General features: G+C 55.0%; 1 protein-coding gene across 1 annotated transcript; it reads left to right on the top strand.

The window, feature by feature from the left end:
• Positions 1-752: 752 nt before the first annotated feature.
• NGFR (nerve growth factor receptor) lies at positions 753-19,490 on the top strand. The gene is made up of 6 exons (XM_016158545.2): positions 753-932; positions 7,235-7,376; positions 10,680-11,039; positions 14,711-14,963; positions 16,172-16,332; positions 17,002-19,490. Exons 1-6 carry the CDS (start codon positions 867-869, stop codon positions 17,301-17,303), a joined length of 1,284 nt encoding a protein of 427 aa, XP_016014031.1. The 5' UTR covers positions 753-866; the 3' UTR covers positions 17,304-19,490.
• Positions 19,491-21,744: the final 2,254 nt, after the last annotated feature.

The following is a 21,744-nucleotide window of genomic DNA, read 5'->3' as shown; positions in this document are numbered from 1 at the left end:
CCACATGTATGCATGTGTTCTTAAGTGTGCAGGTGCACACGCTTGTGTAGAACTTGCAGGTCTACACGATGATGGTGTGGGTATATGCGATGCTTAAGTACATATATATGCTAGCTTGGGAGTGTGTCTTTCTGTGTTTTGTGTGCATACTTGTGACCCTTTCAAACACATTTTTCGAGAATTCAAGCCACGTCGGGATGGACTCCACCTCCAATGTCCCGGATGCACACAGTCGGTGGTCAGGCCACCTGCTATTCCTCCCTTCCCCTCTCCCTAGGTCTTTGCCCTGGGAAGGGGCAGATGTAGGGGTAGGGTTTGGACCAGGAGATGAAGGGCGGAGCAAGCAGTGGTCATTCAAGCTGGTAAAGGCTGGGTAGGGAGCAGGGCACCAGGGAAGAAGCTGAAGCCGGAGGCAGAGGAAGATGGTTAAGAGGGTGAACGCTGCGGGTGGGCTCAGCCAGAGGCGAACGGGAGCCGCCCTGGTCAGGAGCCCACCGCATCCGGGACAGACAAGCCCTAGCGCGGACCAGGCACTGGGTATCGAGGCGAGGTGAGAGAGAGGCACTGAGGGACTGAGCGCGGAGAAGCGGCAACGAGGGCGCGCGGGCGCGGCTCCCCGCATGCCCTCCCTTCCCCTCCTCTCCCCTCCCGGAGGCGGCGGCGGGGGGGGGGGGCGGGCGCGGTTCCGGGGGTGGGCGGGGAGGAGGCGGGGCCGCTGCACTGGCTTCTTCCAGCCCCTCCCGCCCCCAGTCAGAGCGAGCGGAGCCTAGGCTAGCTCCGGGGGGCGGACGCTGGAGCGTAGCGCATCCCTGTTTGTCCGCGGAGCGGACTAACTGGAAGCCGGGCGCTGCCGCGGGTGTCGGGCGATGGGGGCAGGTGCCGCCGGCTGCGCCATGGACCCGCTGCGCCTGCTGCTGCTGCTGCTCCTGGGGGTGAGTGCTAGCCGGAGGGGAGCCAGCTCCTTTAAACGGGACCGGAACCTCAATGGGTCCAGGTCTCGCTGAGAGAAAACAGAACAGAGCATTGGGGTCCCAAATGCTGGGGATGGATGACGGGAGAGGAGCTCCGATACCAGGATCCACGGAGGGGCGTCTAGGGTTCTCAGGGCGCAGAAGCGACGCCGAGATCCAGGATAGAGATGCGGGCAAGAGGGGCGCACGGATGCGAGTACTCGGGTACCGCACAGGTGTGAGTGAAGGAGCTGGGAGGGGTCTCTGAGGAGGGGGTCCTGGGACTCTCGGATGCCTGGGTTCTTCGGAAGAGGGCGCTTGAATGCCGGGATCTCCAGGCGACTTTCCCCCTGAGCATCCTGATTGCTGAAGGGTGGTGGGACGGAACCCAGACTAGAGGAGAAGGAGGAATAAGACGGGGACTAGAGATGTGAGGGCAGCGCGGTGCTGGGGCGAGGACCCGGAGACGAGGGGATGGAACAATGAGGGAGAGGTTGGCGTGACAGAGGGAACCGGGCATCGGACAATGAGGACTGGCCAGACAATGGGGGGGGGGGGAGGGGCGTGGGAGGGAGAGCTTCGGGAGTGGGGGTCTGTCGAAGAGAGAAAAGTGAGTTAGGAAGGACAGAAAAGGAACGACAGCGACGGAGGTAGAGAGATGGAAGTAAAATGAGAAAGGGCGGAGGAAGGAGAGCGGACCCGAAGGTGGTCGCGGCTCCGCCGGCCGCGCAAGGGACGGTGAGGCGAGAAGGGAACGCAGACGCCGGGACGTTTCCCGCGCCCGTCGCGCGCTTTCGCGCGGTCTCGCCCAGTCGGGGAATTGCGGCTGGGGATCCGAGGCTGGGAAAGGAGTGTCCACTTCGCCGGAGCGAATCCGCTTCCCCGGGCCCCCTACGACTGGCGGGCTGTCCCGACACGCTTATTCTCGTGGTTTGAAGCAGCGCAGCGAATCGGAAGGGATGGAACGGGAGTCGTCGGACCAGGTCTGGCCGCCTCCACGTTTCGGGGTGCAGAGCGCCGGGACGCGCCAGGCGGGGAATGTCCCGGCCGCGCGCAGTCCGGGGTCGCTCAGGTGGAGGCGGCCCGCAGGGGGCGCTGCGTTGTGAGCGTTGTGTCCTCTGCGGCTGCGGGCACCACTGGGGCTGTGCGCCGGACCCCCATTAAGTTAAGCGACCCGAGCGCCGCGCCCGCCATTCGCTCGGCTCCAGCGGCCGGGAGAGTCGAAATGCCGCCCGCACCCCGCCCAGCTTTCAGATGAAGACGCTGAGCCCCGAACGAGACGGAGGCGCTTGGACGCCGCGGACTCTGTCTTGGCAAAGGACTGCGAGTCCTCTGAAGCATCTATGTCCACTCGGTAGTTCCGACAAGATACTCAGGACATGTGACCTGGTGTGTAGTCACGAACGGAGTGCCCTGGAAGGTTGGGCAATGGAGGAGGCGTCCTCACTCTCCCTGCCATCTTCATCTCTTATCTGAGCATCACGCCCTCAGATTCCCATTTTGCAGATAAGGAGACTGAGGCTCTGAGAGTTTAAACAACTTGGCTAAGGTACCACAAGCAAGTTGGCCCAGAGTCCTAGCTAGACTGCTCCTCACCTGATTCTCTGCTCCCAACTCCGCGTACCTCTTAAGGGGGCAGCTTGGCGTCTCAGCTCGGAATAAGAGCTGCACTTCTCGGCGGGGCGGGCTTGACGCCATCCCCAGAGCCAAGTCAGCTTTAGAATATGGGGGAATGGGTGGGCAGAGACCCTCTTCTGGAACTGGCGCCCTCTCCGAAGCTCAGCCCAGGTTCCCTGGGGCCGTCGGTACCTGTCGCTTGGTCCGGGGATTTGAGAGTGACTGCGGGCACGTCTGCTGACTAACGCGGCGGGTTAGAGATGCTTCTCCGCCAGGGAGGGGGCGGGGAGGTAGGACTGGGCCGCCAGTAGTGGGGATCCCAGAGGAGCTAGGGGGTGGGCTTCGGACTGGGGTTGGAGAGAGTGTGCCCCAGGTGGAGCAGAGAGTAGGAATGAGGGGACCTGGGCGTGGAGGGGCTGGAGAAGGTGGAGCCCCCGCAGAATCTGCCGCCTGCAGCCCCTGCGGCTCTCGCATACGCCTAGCCGCTGCTCTCCACCGGCTGGCTCTGCGCACCGCGGCGCTCTGAGTTCTTCCTGGGCCGCGGCGAGAGAGTGCTGAAACCAGAGCGGGTCCCGGCGGGTCGGCTGGCGGGCCGCGCCGGTAATGGAGGCACTTTGTCATTCAGACGTCTGTAACCGGAGCCGCCAGGCTGGCTAATGCGCTTAATAGGGATGCAAGCGAGGGCAGCAAATGCGAGTACCGGAGCGCCTGGGCAGGCGAGGCGGCTCGCAGAGGGAAGGGGTCTCTACCCAGTTGTACCAGCCTGGTCCCATTCATGTGCCTAGATTCTTCCCTGGGGGTGCGTGGTGGAGAGGCGGGAATAATAAAATTAGTGAGTACCTACTATGTGCCACGCACTACCCTGGGTAGTTTCTCTTGCGTTATTTAAACCTTATGAGGTCCTGGCAGAGAAAATCTAGTGACTCACATTTTACAGTTAAGGGAACTGAGCCCCCGCCTCAGACTTTCAGGCATGGAACTAGGCTCCCACAGTTAGTAAGTGATGGAGCCCTAGGAACCCAGGCTGCCCGGCTTGGAACTTATTATTTCATCCGTATGCCAGCCAGCCCTCCACCCCCTTCTAGATCAAGGACGGACACGTGGCCCTGAGCCACCACTAGCTCTAGAGATTAGACCCATGTCCTATGCCTTTGGTACCACAGATTTGGAACTGAGCCCCTACTCCCCACTCAGAGTCCTTACACCCCTCTCAAAGTCTTCATGCAACATCATCTTCAGTAATTAGCTCTTGTCTCCTACCCCAAACTCAAGCCCCATCTAAAGGGGCGGAGGGAATGTACCAGTACTTCCCCTGGGTTTTCATCTACCTCAAAAGGCCCTCCACATATTGAAAATTCTTCAACCTCATAGTAGTCGCCAATGGCTCCATTCACCTAAGGAACCCTTTGCTGAAGCTGTTGTGCATGGTTAAGATTCATCATAGTGAAGCATTCATATAGTTTCAAATACTCAACTATTATGGTGTATTTTTTATTTTGTCCAGTTAAAAAAAAAATTAAGATTCTTAAGTCAATCCGCTTAAGGGTACCTCCACCTTAGTTTCTTGAAAGCTTTGAAATGGCAAAAATAAAAAGATATTAAACGTTCTCAAAACTGGGATGAAATCATTCTATCAAACTGGAAATGAATAAGTGTAATGAATGTAAATTTCAGGCAAATGCATCTATTATTTAGTAAATTGATCATTTTGGAGCAATTAGCCTGGATCCTGGTCATCCTTCCTGGCTTCCCAAGATTTCCCTGGCTTAAACCAATAGAGGGTGTGCCAGTGGTCATGCATTAGGCCACTTAGCAGAGTGAACTCTGTGGGCCTCAGTTTCCCCAGCTGTCAGAGGGGGGATAAAGTCTTTCCCCCTCAGCATCTTGGCTTCTGGAATAGCTCTTTGGGATGACATTTCCTCTCTCTCATGGGACTGCATTCCCCCACAGGGGTCAAGGACCATGTCTCATTGGAAACTCTTATTTCAATGTTCAGTAAATAGTTGTTAAATTAACTTTAGGGAGAGCAATTACCCATCTTCCTTTGGTCCCCATGTCCTCCTCAGACTCCCTGGTGGCTAGATCTCTTAGATGGTTTCCTCTTTTTGGGGATGGCTCAACTCCTCCTTCCCCCTACCTCTCACCCAGGCTCAGGAGTTCACTCTCCTTAAGAGAAGATACTTCTTTGATACCTAACATTTATTGAACTCCTACTCTACACCAGACAGATTTGCATAAATTATTTTATTTAATTTTCATGGCAATCCTGAGCAGTAGATACTACCAAACCAATGTTTTAGGGAGGAAACCCGAGACTCAGAGAGATTGAGAATTTACCCAAAGTAACATACTATTAAGAAGCACATCTGTGATGTTTTGAAATAGGAAACATAAAACAAGCACAGGAAACACGTGGTCACTAATTATGTGGCCTCGACTCCAAACCCAAGACTTGGGAAAAGAGAGAGGACCATGGGCTGAGGCAGAGAGATCAGACTTCAAAGAAGAGGGGTTCGAGCAGGGCTGCCACTCCTCTCACGACTACCATAGACAGACATCTTCAGCTATCTGAGCCCAGGTCACTACTGACCTCAATTAATACAGCCAAAAGCCACAAAGGAAGCAAGAAAAGGGAAAAGAGGGCTCCCAATATCTTATTTAATGTTTACAGTAACCCTATGAGGCAGGTACAGTCATGATGACCTAATAATGAAGACACTGAGGCAGAAGGAAATTCAAAAATCAAATTTTGAAATTCAAAATTCGAAGCCCAGAATAATCATTGGTATAAATATTGAGTCCCTGAGTCATGTGGAAACCATGAAGATCTATTCCAAAATCAGAGAAAGGTGCAGCCACCATAGTTAAAATGAAAAGTATTAGGTGATTAGAGCTGCAAATCCTTGACTTTCGGGGAACTCAGCTATCCAGAAGTCATGCCCCCAGAGTTCTAGTTAATTGAAGTCATATTGTCTTTTCATGTTCTTAAATTCCATAAATATATATGTTGGGTCCCTACTGTGTGCCAGGCTCTGGGGCAACCACAGTTACCCCCTCAGGGACCTGACAGCCAAGTGGAGGACTCTGTAAGGTGTCAGAGCAGACAAGAATCCAATGTGTAATAGGGCATCCCCGCCTGGTCTGGGAGGGGTCTGGGACACAGGCCCACTTCCTTGAGGAAGCGATATTTAAGCAGAGCCCTAAAGGATGAAAAGAAATCTCAACAGACCCTTCTGGAATCTTGCTAGCCTCCTGGGGGTAAGGCTGTATCTGGGACTCCCCCCACCGCCCCAAGACTTCTGGTTTACAGATGTTCCTAGCACTGTGTTCCTGCCACCTGGGAGGAGATGGTGGCAACATCCAAGGTCCCTCTCCCATGCTGCTTGCATCCTCTCTGCCAGTCTCTTGAAGACCATAAGCTGCCTCCTAGAGGATGCAATCTGTCCATCCTCCCACCTCCACCTAACCCTGATGAGATTTCAAGATATTTTAAACAACCAGAGGGAAAGGAGTATTCTTAGCTATGATCTGGTCAATGAAGAAGCAGAGGAATATCCAAAATGACCATTAAAACTTCCCTCTGCTCCCACGACCTGAGAGCCCATACTTCCTCTCGGCATCAAATGGGAGCTGCATGGTCTGGGGCCAGGGAAACAGGATTGGGAGTTTTATTAGACATGAAGTTGTTTTTTTTTTTTTTTTTAAGAGCAGAAATATAAAGCAAGCTGCCAGCAGCCCCTCCCTCTAGGGAATCTGGTGCTAAATCGTTCCATCCATGAGCAAAGATGCCTCGGCGGCAGGAATTTGACTCCCCTTTCCCCTGGTTCCAGCGCAGTTCCCACTGGCGGCTTGGGGGCTGGGAGAGGGGCGGGCTGGGGACTGGAAATCAAACCCTAGTGGGGCAGGGCTGCTAGGTGGCGAGAGCAGCCACTTTCTCATCATTGATAACAGGCGACCCTTTCTCGCATCTTGGCGCCAGACTCTTGCCAATTGGCTTGTCTTTGCTCTGGCCCTGAGCTGTAGCTATCTCTGTGCAGAGAGATGGAGACTCAGAGAAGGAGAACAGGGCAGGCCAGCTCCCAGTGCACAGTCAGGATTTGAACCCAAGATCCCACCCCTCTGCTTTCTGTTCTTGGGCACAGACACCTCCGTTTGATCTTTAACATGTGGAATGGTAGAATTAAGGACCTGGAGTAGGGTCCTGCTAGCCTTTGTTAGAAAAAGGCTCCCCTCTAGGTAGATGTCGCCCTGCAGGTGTGCAGCTTAGCAAGTGACATTTGGGCTAGAATTCAGATTCTAGTTACTCCCTTGGCAGGGAGCCCTGTGTGAGCCGCAACCTGTCCAACTGTTCATGACATCTCTGCCCAAAGGGCCTCTACTGGACCTCAGGTGGTGCATCCTTGAGATTCTAGGAGTTCCTGTAATCCCAAAATGAACTTTGCAGAGGGTAAACATGACAGGCTCTGACCTTGCACCCCCACAGCCTGCAGGGGTGACTGCCCCCCACTGCCTTTCTTCCTGTTAGCTTTGATGTGCCTAATGCCTCACTGGTGAGCTCATCTGGGCCCAGGTGGTTCCAATAGAAGGCTTTAGGAGAGGATGCTTAATAGCTCAGAAGATACCCTCCTCCCTTCTCTTGCTAGTCTGACCTTCTGGTCCCCCCACAGGTGTCCCTCGGAGGTGCCAAAGAGGCATGCCTCACAGGCCGGTACACCGACAGCGGGGAGTGCTGCAAAGCCTGCAACCTGGGTGAAGGTGTGGCCCAGCCTTGCGGAGCCAACCAGACTGTGTGTGAGCCCTGCCTGGACAGTGAGTATAGGGTGGCAGGTGGGGGCAGGGGAGAGGAATGACAGGGAGGAGCTGGGGGCAGAGCCTAGGCTGGGGAGGAGCATGCCCAGGAGAGGCCTTACAAGTACTCTCTGCATCCTGGCAGGGTCTCCTGCCCACCACTCTATGGGCACCAGAGTGGATAGGAAGGTACCAAAAGCAGGATAGGAGGCAGAGAAGAGCAGCTAAATGGATGAGGGAGGTCTGCAGAGGAAGGAGGGGGACCTGATGGGGGTTACCCAGGGGGACCCCCTTCCCACCACCCCCCAGCAGAGAGACCTGGTAGAAGAGCATGGCCAGGTGGAAAGAGTAGCCGATGCTAAGACCAGCTAAAAATATCATCTGCACTGCAAAATCAATGGCTGCCACTTACCCTGTGTGTCTGGGGGGAGGGGTGGAGGATCAAATCCTGGCTGCCCTGGAGACTGACCTTGGGGGATCCTGGGAGGGCGTGGCTACCCTTCCCCTCAAGCCAACTGTTCTCCAGCTCTGAGCAAGGAAGCTGGCCTTTCCCAAGGCAGCAGGGATGGGGGTTGGAGCACTCTAAGGATGTCCTTACTGTGGGGTGATTTCAAGTGGAGGAGGGGAGAGGGGTGCTCTGGTCATTACTACCTGGGATTTCCTTGGGGAGGGGAGAGAATCCAGTCTTCCAGGGCTGCTAGATGAAGGAGGAAGAAGGATGGTGGGTCTGGGGTCTGACTTCTGTGCAATTTTGAGTCAGGAGTCTCAGCTCTGCTGGATGCTGCCAGCCTCAGTTGCTGCCTTCAAGCCATGGACTCAGTAGCCTTTTCCTGACTTTGTCCAGAAATCTTTCCTTACTGCCGACAGTCAGATTCTGCCTTCTGCCTGGCACTTCGTGCCCATCTGAAGGGGCTGTGGGAACCATGCTCAGATTATTCTATAGTCACACTGGGAACAAGGGTATAGGAACTGGGGATTCTGAACCCCTCTGCCAGCCTAGTCTGACCTCTAGATGCCTCCCTACCACCACCATCAGCACAACGGGCACCTATTTACCAGCCAGGCAACTCCAACTCCTTGGTGTCCCCAAATATGCCATTTACCTATCTCTGTGCTTGTGGATCCTATAACTCCATCCCCCAGCAGAGGGATGCCCAGGACTGCATGGGGCAGACTAGGCATCCTGTAATGGCATGCTGTAATGCCCTTGCCTTCTGGCCACCTCCCCTGGCCCTGGCCTAATAGGGTTTCCATCCCAGGGAAGGGTTGGCCAACCAATGGCTACCTTGGAACCTCCCAAGTTTGCCTCTCTCATTTCCTAGACTCCAGCCCAGGGCCTCTCCTCCCTGGATCCTAAGTCTCCCAGGATGGGACCCCACTCACCTTCTGTAAAAGCAAGGGGTAGGGTAGAGGAGACTGGGAGATGGAGGTTCTGGCATCTCTGGGAGGGGGAGGAAGGAAAGGCAAGCTCAGAGGGGGTGGCAGGAGTCCTCCCTCCCATTTCCTCCATTTGCTCCCCCTTCTTTTCCCTCCTCCCCGCTCCCCACCAGCTGTGTTAACCAGCTGCCTTTACAGGCAGCCTTTACAAGCCCACTTTATGGGATGGAGACCCCAGCAGACTTTCCCTCTATCCTCAAAACGTTTCCACAAGGAAGCCCATTAAGCTCCTGCCTTCATTCTCTGCCAAAAAAGTCCACATTTTCCCCACCCCCTAAAACCCTCTCCCAGAAGTTTTCTGCATTTTCCCATGGGCAGGGCCCTCCTTTCTCCTCCTATGTGACTAGAACCAACCCCCTGCTACATGCCAACAAGATAAGAGCCTCTTGTTTGTGTTATTGGACATCCTGCCTTGGCTGTTCATGTTCGGAAGTCCTTTCTGCTATCTGATGATATCCCAGCTACCAGAGTTCACCACACTTACCATTGCCCACCCCATGGGGCCTAGCCTTTGTAGGACCCTCACTGTTTGTCTGGTGCCTTACAGTGAAACTTCATTTATTCCTCACCACAACCCTGTGAGCAGAGATGTTATTCCATGTTTTACAGAAAAAAGAAAAAAACTCAGAGAGGTTAAGCAAAACACAGAGAGTCACACAGCTAATAAGTGATGGCAGCAGTTTTAAATCAAGATCTGCCTAATCCCTAAAAAGAATAACACAGGGGGCCCTCTGCCAGAATTGACTCTGTCTTCTCTTCTCCCTCAATTTCTGCCCCTTTCAGTTCTGTCTGGATTTTTCTTTGCTTATCCATCCCCACCCCCCATGACAATGACCTCGTGCTCTATTTTGTTTCCTGGTGCCTTTAGAGAAGGTTGAAATTGGACCCCTTCAATGGGACCCTAGTTTCTCTACTTCCGCTTCCACATTCTGAGCAATCTCTCATTCCCCCATTCTTAGGTCATTAAACCCATGCTCTTTCTGCTTTTGGAGCAAGAAAGGACACATCCTCTTGGGATTCAGACTGACTCGAGTTCTCTGCCCTGGGCTGGAAGGAGTGAAGACCTGCTCTGTGCCTCTCCCCTCTCTGTACAGGAAGGAGAGGACCCTGGCACCCCTGGTGTCCCTCCCCTTATTCTGGAGTGCACATCTATTCATTAAGAGCATGAGTCAAGAGCAAGCTTGGAAGTCTCCTCTTTACACCACTTGAAAGGGCAGAGGACGATATATGCAAGTCCTTCTTGCTTTCTAGCTTCAATCTCTCCTGCTGTACCTGAACTTGCTTGCCTGGAGTCTCATCCCCACCCTCAAGAGCCAAGCCTTTCAGCAGCATACAGGAGCGTCATGGGTGGGAACTTCTACTGTCTAACTGGAGTCACTCCCATTCAGGACACACCTGAGCACCCACCTGTGCGCAGAGGCATGGAAGGGCAGCTGAGGCAGGAGGCTCTCTAGTGAAGGCCCTGTGCCTGGGCTGGGTTCACAACTCAGCTCTGGCCTGCAGGGAGGGCTGGGTGGGAACCACACTCAGATTATTCTTTAATCTTGCTGAGAACAAGGGCACAGGACTGGGAACTCTAAGAGAATATGCCAATAAATTTACCTGCACCAGTTGGGTTACCCTGCAAAAGCCTCAGGAGCAGCATGGCTGGGGGCCTGGAGCATGGGGCTGCTGGTCCCCTTCCTTCTTCCTACTGGGCTGCCTGGGATCAGGGACCCAAGGGGAGAGGGTGGGTGTCAATGAGGGAGCCAGGCTACATGAGGGGGCCAGCCCCCTGCGTGGGAAACGGAGGGATGGAGGGCCTGCAGCACTCTCACGCCAAGTGCCCAAAGGGTAGATGACTAAATTCTGAGCCCTCAGCTCTCCTGCCCGTTCATCTGCCCTCAGGTGTGACGTTCTCCGACGTCGTGAGCGCCACCGAACCATGTAAGCCGTGTACGGAGTGCGTGGGCCTGCAGAGCATGTCCGCACCGTGCGTGGAGGCCGACGATGCCGTGTGCCGCTGCGCCTACGGCTACTACCAGAACGAGACGACCGGCAACTGCGAGGCGTGCCGCGTGTGCGAGCCAGGCTCGGGCCTCGTGGTCTCCTGCCAGGACAAGCAGAACACCGAGTGCGAGGAGTGTCCCAATGGCACGTACTCCGACGAGGCCAACCACGTGGACCCGTGCCTGCCCTGCACCGTGTGCGAGGACACGGAGCGCCAGCTGCGCGAGTGCACGCGCTGGGCAGATGCAGAGTGCGAGGGTGAGCAAGTGGCCGACTGGCTGCGGGCGGGGAAGGGCGCCCCCTAAGCGTCGGGCAGAGCCAAGCCTGGCCTTTAGCCAGAGGACACCCTCCTTGAAATCCGACAGAGGAGATGGCCTTCCCTCCTTCTCACCAAAGGCTCTCTTTCACACTTTCCTCATTTGGGCTAAGTGTTTGGTAAGCCATCATTGCCCCCCCAGGCTACAGCTACTACATTTCTAATTCATTTTCCGGGGCTTTATTAATCATGTGACTACCAGCTGGGGGTTGGATAGGTCGCTGATAAGCAGCTAGAAGGTGGCCACTGTGTCCAGAGCACAGAGCAGGCCGTGTTTGATCCTTGAGGGGGGCTTTCTGAACTGGAAAGGGGGCTTGAGAACCCTCAGGAGTTGGGACCCTTTGGCTTTGAGGCCTGGCCTACGTCCATGGTGGTTCATGGCTCCGGGACCTGGGATGGGATTTGCCTTGTCACTTGCTATTTGAATGACATTAGTTAGGAAGGTCACTCCTGTCTTGGACCTCGGTTTCCTCATGGGTCCCACAGTTACCAGTGTCCTTGTGTGTTAGAGGTGGCTGGCTCACTTCAACGTGTCCTGTATGGGGGAGGCATCAATAGTCATTGTTACAGTGTACCCAAGGATAAAGTTGGACCCAGGCAACAGTAAGGAGGTTGTGGGGGAGGGGCTTTCGGGGGGGTGGGGAGAAAGAAGGAGAGCGGCCTGGGGCCTGGGATCCTGAGGGTGAGAGGTAGGGTGCACATGGAGGGCTCAGCTCCCTGGGTTGGGTGGGAGCTGGGTGCTTAGCCAGGCAGGGCCCCGAGGAGATAGGGCAGGACAATTTTGGTCTCTGGGTGGTGATGTCTGTTTTGGGGAGATGGGTGGGCTTTTCCCTGCAGGGAGAAGCTTCCAATGCCTTTACTTTATCTTCATCACCCTGTGGCTGGACACCCATTTGGCTATGTCCCTGACCCTCAGGGTGCCATTACTCCAAACAGGCAACACAGCAGCTCCTTTAAGGAGCCCTAAGTTTGGTGGGAGAGAGACAGGCTTCGCCTCTGTCTAATGAGAGAGACAAGGTCCTAGCACTTAGTTCCCAGGAGAGCCTCCATTCTAGTGGAAGCATCACAGCCGTTGGTCAGCCCCGCCCCTCAGATGGGAGAGACAGACACCCTCCATGGGAAGCCTCCGGTGTGACTCTGACTTCCACACACCCATGCCTTCCTTCCACTTCCTGTGATCTCTGGCTCAGGGAGCTCAGGGTGGAGAGGGCTATTAAGCTGGGCTGAGGCCAGGTGTGTGTGTGTGAAGTTTCCCGCATTGAGGGGGGGGCGGCGCTGGGAAAAGGATCGGGGTACAGAATACAGTGGTTCTAGTGGTGATTGCCCTGGGCCAGGAGACAGGCAAGTGGCGTCAGGCACAGGGCACAGCAGGGAGGGAGTTTCAGCAGCTGGCAGCGAGCAGGCAGTCCGCACAGTTCCGTGGGCAAGTCCAGACCAGCCGTGGGGGGATTTAGTCAGGGGCGTGGTTCGAGCAAAGAAAGGTAGTGGCTGGGGTGGGGTGGGCTCTGCCTTTGGGGCATTCATCCCAGATACCACCCCACTTTCCCAGCCACCCTGATGGAGGGTGCCCCTGAGGGCTGTGTTTATCCCTGGCCCTCTTGCCTTCTCCTCTCTAGCCTCTGAAGGGTTAAATGTCAACTCTGGGGCAGAGGGAACATTCCAGGAAATGGAATTTGATTCATGGTTTGGTTGCCCCTCCACTGCAGTGCACAGTACTTTCTTGCTACATACATTTCAGGTGTCAGCGTGGTGACTCACCCCACCCTCAGGGCAGAAGCCCCTCCCCACCCCATTGTCCCAGTGAAATTTGGGTTTGGGAGGAGGAACCTGGTCTCTCTTTCCACCCGCAAGTCTGGCAGCTCCCATTCCGGAAATGGCTGTCAGGACCTGCCAAGGGCTTAGCGGGTTGGAATGCTAGTGGACATGGCCACATCTGGATCTCATCCCCACCACCCTCCACCCCTCCACCCCCCATTTAGGGGAATTGGAGAGATGTGGGGAAAGTGCCCTGGACGGTGCTGTCTTCAGCCTGGTCTGTCCCTTACTGCCCTCTCCCAGTCCTTTCCCACTACCCTCAAATCTCTGTGATGGCCTGATTCACCAACACCCTCCACCTTTAGCCTATGGGTTGGGGTCAGCCTCAAGGCTCAGGCTGTCCTTCCAGCTGGCCCAGTCTCCCAGCAGGGCAAAAGAAGACCCTCCTCACTTTAATGCCTTATCTGGGGCTCCCAAAAGACAAGGCTAGGTCTCCACTTCATGTCCTACACCCTCCACCCGCTATCAGGACTGTGAGGTCGGGGAAGGGCAGGATGGGGCAGCAGATGGCAGCTCCCTCTCTAATGCCAGCCAAATGGATTCCAGATTCATATCTGGGAGACTTACCCCTCCAAAGGTGCTGAAAATGGGGGTCTTTGTAGCATCTTTGTCTTGGGCCAAGGAGGCCCAGGAGGCCAGTGGGCAACTTTGACTTCAACTTGGGTGGGCAAGCCGGGGAGCGAAATGCCTTCCCCATCACCCCATAGGCATGTCCTGTCTGCTTTGCTTTCCCTCTCTGCCCCAGGCGTGGGAAGTGAGGAGGGATGGGGTAGGCAGCTTCGCCCAGACAGGTACCCCCCAGGCCATCTGGAGTCTACCACCTTGGGTACTGCTCCCAGCTGGGTGACAGAATGGAAAATCCAACCCACTGGTACTAGGAGGAGCTGGGTCCCCTGCCAAGGGGGCTGGCTATGTCCAGCTGGCATGAGAGGGCCTAAGTGGGTGGCAAGGCACAGTCTCCTTCCCGCCGAGGTGCTAGGCAGTACCTGCTTTGTAGGTCTTCTATCCACCAGCAGCCTGCTTCCTTCCTAGGGAGGGTTTGGGCTACCTGACACTGTCTTCTCTGGGTGGCAAGATCAGATGGTGTGAGGGCCATGCAGGGCAAGAAATAAGCTAGCCACAGTCCAAGGACTGGCTGGAGGGAAGCAAGGTAGCTGAGTTCCTCCACCCTGCCCAAGCCTAGAGTTGGGATATCGAAGACAGGAAAAGAGGCTGAGTGCCAGCTCTGGGGAGGTGGGGTGGGACAGGGTACCTCTCTGCATGGACGTGAGTACCCTCATCCTTCCTTAAGACAGGGGTGACTGGGGCCACTGGGGCAACCTAAGGCCAGAGAGGTTAAAATACTCCACAGAGTGATTCTAGCTGGAGGCTACCTGGGGCCCACTCTCTTCTCTTCTTTGTGTTTTTACCTCCATGCCAGGCTTCTTGGCCCCCAGGGGAGGCAGAATAGATTTCTAGGACCGCAGGTACCCCTGAGATGTGGGGGAGCTTAGTGACCATCTCTCTTAACATCCCTAGTCTATGGACAGGGAAATGGAGGCCCTGAGAGTTGAAGGGACTGATCCAGAGTCACACAGAAATACAGCCAAAAGGGACCTAGGTCTGATTGCTAGGCTCTTGCTCTTCTCCACCATCATTACATGTACACAATCTTAGGCCTCACCCCTTTGCTTAACAGCTGGGCATGTGAGCACCTGGAGTGGGCTGGGCCCAGACTTGGGAAGAAGCACCGGGGGTCAGAAAGTAAGGGGAAGGGCTGAGGGGAATGAGCACTCACTCCTGTTACCCTTTCTCCCAGAGATCCCTGGCCGCTGGATTACACGGTCTACACCCCCAGAGGGCTCAGACAGCACCGCCCCCAGCACCCAGGAGCCTGAGGTACCTCCAGAGCAAGACCTCGTGGCCAGTACAGTGGCAGATGTGGTGACCACAGTGATGGGCAGCTCCCAGCCCGTGGTGACTCGAGGCACCACTGACAACCTCATCCCTGTCTACTGCTCCATCCTGGCCGCTGTGGTTGTGGGCCTTGTGGCCTACATAGCCTTTAAGAGGTGAGAAGGGGGGTGAGGGACAGGGAGCAGCACCTCTGCCCTCAAGGCAGGTTTCACAGTGACCCTGCCCTGAAAATGCATGCATTCTTAACTCAAGCCCAACCAAGCTCATCCTCACTCACCATTGGCTACACTACTCCAGAGAGGGGCAGGTCAGCAAGAGGTAGGGAGGGGGATCGTCCCTGTCTTGTTCTGGTACCAGCACTGCCTGCTCCCAAGCTGCTCCCCTCCCTGACTTCCTGGCCCCCAACCATACGCAGAAAGCTTGCGTTACCAGCTGCCTGTGTCTTCATTTCCTGAACCCCTTGTACCCACGCAGTTACCTGGGCATGCGTATCTCTTCCTTCCTACACTTGAGATGCTACGGCACCCACATCCAGAATTCCAGGGTGTGCAAGAACTCCTGGAAGACATTTTAAACATTTAAGTGCACGTTTTGCTTCTAAAAAAAAATCATTAAAGTAATATATGCTTGTTTGGGAAAATGCAAACAAGAGCAATGTCTTGTAAAAAAAAAAAAAAGCAAAATTTCCCTTTTACCTCCCCAAATCCTACCCCTTTCCTCATTGGAATTTGCTTGAATCCTTTCCAGCCATTTTCTGTGCCTTTATAAACACATGTACATAAAATTTTTTAGTTGTACATAAACACGCAGGTTCTTTTAAAAGCATCAATGGGATATAGTATACATATTCTACAACTTATTTTCTTACTTCATCTCCCTCTGGAGGGCTTTCCTCTGGACATATAGATTATCTGATCATTTGTAACCACTCATTCAATAATATGAATGGATCATAATTTATTTAAGCAATCTCCTGTTGATGGACATTTGGTTTGTTTTCTTATTGTGTGTAATAGCAGAGGAAGTCCTTGTATATCCTGTACACATGTGCGAGTATTTTACAAGCGTAGATTGGGAAAAGTGGATGGAATTCCCGGGAAGTTATTTATTTATGCACCATTCCATGAACGTTATCAAACACTTGCAGCGCGCACCAAGCCCTGAGCGCCCCTCCGCCCTCACGGTGCTTTCAGTGTAGACCAGGGCAGCTATCTAGAGAAAGAAGAACCTTAGGTACTGTGGTTGGGGTTAGAGGTGGGCGCCTGCCATTCCCCTGACCCCCACACACCAGAGCAAGGACACTTAACTGCATCGCCAGGGCGGTCCCTCGCCCACTGAGACTGGGCCTGTCCTCCGGCTCCAGGTGGAACAGCTGCAAGCAAAACAAACAAGGAGCCAACAGCCGGCCCGCGAACCAGACGCCCCCACCCGAGGGAGAGAAACTCCACAGCGACAGCGGCATCTCTGTGGACAGCCAGAGCCTGCATGACCAGCAGCCGCACACGCAGACGGCTGCAGGCCAGGGTGAGCTGGAGGCTGGGCAGGGGGCTGAGGCAGGGCCATCAGGAGTGATTAAGAGTAGACTGTAGGAAGGACTGCCAGAGGGGCTGGCTCACAGTGCCTCCGGGTGGAGGGAGGGGAGAGTTGGTGAGGGGAGGTGGGGGTTCTTTCCAGTGGACTGACTTGGGAAATGGAGGCCTTGACAAATTGGAGCATCCAGACTCATCAAGCTAATTGTCCCCCCTGGGGCTAATTACTCCCCCAAGTGGCTGCAATTAGCCTCCTGCCCTGGACTTCTGGGGAACAAGTAGTTAATTATGTCCCCTAATTAGTGGCCCATATAGCTCAGCTCCAGGACACTGGCTACAGTTGGGTCTAGGACTGAGAAGTCTTGTCTCCTCCTCTGCCTTGATTGATTGCTATGGGGCAGGGGGAGGGGCTAGGTGGCTGGGTAATGCTGGAGCAATGGGTGGGGAGGGAGTGAGTCAGCATCTCCCAGCCCCTCCACAGCCGGGCCCCCCATTCGGCACCTCATCTTGGCCATCCCTCTGCCCCTAGGCTCTCAAGCCTTCCCTAGATTGGGAAGAGAAATGCCTTGGTCCTTCTCTGGTCTTCTGCTAGGCCCCCAGGCCCCCTGTGGAGGAAAGGGGGCCCCCCGCGGGTAGTGTCTGACTTTCCCTGTGTTCTTGGCAGCCCTCAAGGGGGATGGAGGCCTCTACAGCAGCCTGCCACCGGCCAAGCAAGAGGAGGTGGAAAAACTGCTCAATGGCTCTGCGGGGGACACCTGGCGGCACCTGGCAGGCGAGCTGGGCTACCAGCCTGAGCACATAGACTCCTTCACCCACGAGGCCTGCCCTGTCCGTGCCCTGCTCACCAGCTGGGCCGCCCAGGACAGCGCAACACTCGATGCCCTCCTGGCTGCCCTGCGCCGCATCCAGCGAGCCGACATCGTCGAAAGCCTGTGCAGCGAGTCCACTGCCACGTCCCCTGTGTGAGCCAGACCTGAGAACCCCTGCCCTGCCCCGACATTCCAACGACTGAGGCTCCAGCCATCCCTTATGGGCCAGCGTCAGAGCTGAGCTCCTCTGGGCAGGGCGTTGGAGCCCAGGCCCCTAAACCACAGCCCTGCCGCTGTTCCCATGTGGCCCCACTGCTGATCGCACTCCCTCTCCAGCACCAGAAGTGCTCCTGCCGCCTCTCTCACCCTGCCCCTGCCCTGTCATCATCTCAGGCCTTCTGCTCCCTTCCCCCCAAACTTCTAGGTGGGCCAGGGCCTCCCACCTTAATGGATGTCATACCTGAGGTGCTGACACCCGGAATGGTGTTGGAGTTGATGACAAGGCCCCAGAAACTCCGAGGGAGAGGCCGAGGAACCAGAGCCATGGACTCTACACTGTGAACTTGGGGAGCAAGGGAGCATCCTCGCTCCCCAAACCCTCCCTCAGCTCCCCTCATTCCTCCCCTCTGGCCTAAGATGAAGATCAGAGGGTTGTCAGAGCTGTGAGGGGTTTCGAAATTTAGTCCGCCCTTCTTGTTCTCCATACAGGACTGTGAGCCCCAGGAAGAGACTGGGGCAGCCAAATGTGGGCCGGCCCCCTCCCCTCTGAACGAGGGGCTCAGGCCTCAGGTTTGCTTGAGAACTAGGAGAAGGGGGCCAGGCAATCCTCTGGGATGTGTCTTGCAGCCACATCCTGTCTGCCTTCTGCCATCTCCAGGCCTGTCTCCCTCAGACATGTCGGTGTAGCATTCGTGGCGTGGCCCAGGCTGGAGATGCCCTCCATCCCAGCACAGACGCATCCCAACACAGGCAGTATCTTCCCGTAGTGTCAGCTCTGGGGGTCAGGGACTTAGGACCTCTTCCCCCTGTGTGCGCACACACACACACACACACACACACACACACACACACACACCTGCAACACAGACACACATGCGATGAGAACTCTTCTCCACGAGTTCTTTCTTTTGGGCTGGGACCGGATTCTGCCTGAAGCAGCTGCCAGAGAAGCATCACAGGGAATTGAACTCTGCTCGCTGTCTTCCCTCGCCCCCGGGTTTGGCGGGCCAAGGACGGCTGAGGCTTGAGCTGGCGCCTGTGTTCCAAGGGCCTGCACTTGGAGGAATGCTCTCCCCATCCTCCCCTCCCCTGCAGGCATGGGTTTGGCTGGGCCCTGAATGTTGCCATGAAGAAAAAAAGTGGGCCAGTGTGGGAATGCGACAAGAATGAACTGAGTTAGACTGTAGCCCCTAGCGGGTCTCTCCCAAGTTCAGGGGACCCTACAAAGGACTGTTTTTCCCCTAGCTTGGTGCCAGGAAGGGGTCTGGAGGTCCCTTCTGGCCTGTTCTGTTTTGCTTGATGTTGGAATGAGTGTGGCTCCCCATCTATTTAGCATGAACGAGCCCTGAGCAAGGTGTGCACTGACAGCCACCCCCTCCCCTGGCCAGGTTCTCTCAACCTTGCATAAGGGACTGGGAACATTGTATGTAGACGGCATTGCTTTGATCTCAATCTGTGATGGGAGGAGGAAACTCACCTGTTGGACCCTCACCTGTGCACCTGAGAGTGGACAGAGTCTGAGTGTATTTATTTCCCTCCTCAGCAGTTGGGGAGGGGGTTGGGGTGTGGCAAGTAAGTTTTAGCATGTGTTTGGTTCTGGGGCCCCTCCTGCCTCCCTTTGGGCTGAGATAAAACCCTTTTGGTCCCCTAGCCGGGAGCTGTGAGCTCCAGATTCCCTGACACCTTCCCCTTGCATCCTGTGTAATCATTTCTTGGGCCCTCCTGAAACTTACACATAAAACATAAATGATGAACATTAAATAGCAAAGAAAGAAAATTAGTGCAAAGAAATTTTTCTGGAAACACACGTGTTTTGAGTCAGCAGGGACTGTATGTGTGGCAGGGACCCAGGTATAATTTCTAACTCAGTTCCTGTCCTGTTACCCCGCCCTCCCCCACATGCGCACCAAATGGGTAAGTTTCAACAGAAATCCATCAAATTCACACATGTAGCCATGGAGTTAATTTAAGTGGAATAGGGAAGGAGTGGAGGCCCTTTGCCCCCAGATCTTGGAGAGGGAAAGTGAAAATATCCATGCAGGAAGCTAGCCAGCTGTGAACTTGACCAGATGTCAGAAGTGAAACTGACCACAGGGGAGCCAGAGACTTCCTAGGAGGGCCAGGTCACAACCCCACAGCTCCCAGCCACCCACATGGCCTGGGAGACACTCCTCGCCACCCCCATGTGCACACACACGTGCACATGCACAGGATCTGGCGCCAGATGGCCTGGCAGGAGCCTGGCTGGCCCAGCCTGGAGTTAGGCCCCTCTCTGTCGCTCTCCCAGACAGGTCCTAACCCCGGCTCCTGCCAGCCTGGGCTTGAGCCCTGCTTGGCTCATGGCCTGGGAGCTCCCAGGGCTGCATGGTTCCCGGTCCTAGGCCTGTCCTCTCCAAGGCCGGCCAGGCAACTGGTCAGAGCTGCTCAGACCCTGCTGGTTCTTTGGCCAGGTCCTCTGGTGGGGCTGGCTTGTGGTTGTTGAGGAAGGCAGAGGAAGCTTGTTCTTCCCGGGAGAGGGAAGGGGGAACAGCAAACAAGCCTTCCTCATATCAGGATCCTGGGAGGGGCCAGCAAGAGAGAGAGAGGCATGAGGCGGAGGGATGGCTGTCTTCTGTCTCCCACTCCCAGACTGTGAGAGTTTGAGGATGGTGGCGGGGGGTGGGGTTTGGATAGTAGGAGAAGTGATCCCAGTACTTGGGTAACACTCAGTGTGATGGGGAGACACAATCCCAGCCTTGAGGATACCTCTAATCTGATGAAAAAAGCACAATTGCTGTCCTAAGGGAACCCCCATTCTGGTGGAGGAAACAGCTCTGATTTGGTGGAGGAGAGCCAGATGCTGCCTATGGGAATAAGGGAGACAGAAATCCCTGCCTTCGGCGATCTTGCATTCTTGAGGGGGAGACAGCAGGCAGGCCCTGTATAGTGTGCAGTGCCATGCTAGGGGTGAGTTGGGGGGTCCCAGCCCAGACCCAACCTCTGCCAGGAGTTAGGGAAGGTTTATTAGGAAAGACATTGAAGTTGAGCCTTTAGGGATGAGTGGGGTGAACAAACTGCAAGAGGAGAATGTTCCTGGCAGAGGAAACAGTTCAGCACAGGCCCTGAAGAGGGAACAGAACATATAGGGCCTGGGGAGGCTCCTGTGCCTGGAGCCCAGAGAGTGAGCAGGAGGTCACCGAGGCTGAATGGAGGAGGGCTTGTGGACGGACATGCTAAGGCATCTGCACTACATCCTTAGAACACTGTGGAGCCACTGAGGGGTTTTCAGCAGGGGGAGGGACACAGCCGAGATTTGCAGTTTAGACAGCACTAGCTCTGGCTGCAGTGTGCAGGGCGAGGGTGTGCCAGGATAGGCTGGGAGGTGGTCGATGGTGGTCTGAAGTAAAGAAGGGGCCACAAGGATGGCGAGAAGTGGGCATTCTAAAAAGCTTCTCAGAGCACGCAGGATTGGGTAGCAGGGTACAGAGGTGACTGAGGCTGGCCTAGAGCTCACGGGAGTAGGGGGCAGAGAGGCTTAGAGACATTGTACTAGGGATTTGCCACCCCCACACACCAAATTGTGGAGCAACCCTCCTCGCCCTCCTTCAGCCTACCCTCCACCCCTCCTGCTCCACTTCCCCCACGAGAAACGATGAAAACGCTTCATGGGCTTCCTATCTTCAATGCGGCCTCAGGGGCTCCGTGAAAACCCTGCCAGCCCCTCTAGACTCACGACCTTGGCCCAGCCATCCTCTTCCTCACTCTCCGTGCTCCTCCAAAACGGCCATCTTACAATTCTTCAAGCTTCGATGTTCCCTCTGGCCACAAGTCTTTGACACACGCTGTCCCTTCTGTCTGGAACACTCTTTCCCTTTCTTTCCCAAGTTACCTGCACATTCAGTGCTCCCTTGGGGAAGCCCTCAGTGCACGCCGGACCCAAATCAGGTTTCTTGACTCCAGATTCAGAGAACGTCATGTTCCACTCCTTCGCTTTAGACCACTTATCTCTCTTTACAATTAGGCACCCGTCTGAGTGATTATTTGATTACCGTTAACTCCAGGAAACCAGAGACAGGGCCTGGTTTTGCTCACTTTCTCATCCTCAGCACCTTGCCTGGCATATAGCTAGCACCAAATAAAACTCTGTTGATTAAATGAAGTGCTCTAGAGCAGCACCGTCCAATAGAAATAGAATGCAAGTGAGATATGCGGTTTTCAATGTTTTACCAGCCACACTGCAAAAGCAAAAAGAACTAGATGAGATGAACTTCATAATATATTTCAATTAGCCCAATATGTCCAAAGTATTATTTCAACATGTAATCAATATTTTAAAATTATTAATGAACTGTTTCATTTTCTTTCCTACTAAGCTTTCAAAATTCAGGGTGTATTTTATT

This window comes from Rousettus aegyptiacus, unplaced genomic scaffold (genome assembly GCF_014176215.1).
Source record: "Rousettus aegyptiacus isolate mRouAeg1 unplaced genomic scaffold, mRouAeg1.p scaffold_m13_p_6, whole genome shotgun sequence".
Classification (NCBI taxonomy): Eukaryota; Metazoa; Chordata; class Mammalia; order Chiroptera; family Pteropodidae; genus Rousettus; species Rousettus aegyptiacus.
This window is presented reverse-complemented; position numbering and strand designations above follow the sequence as displayed.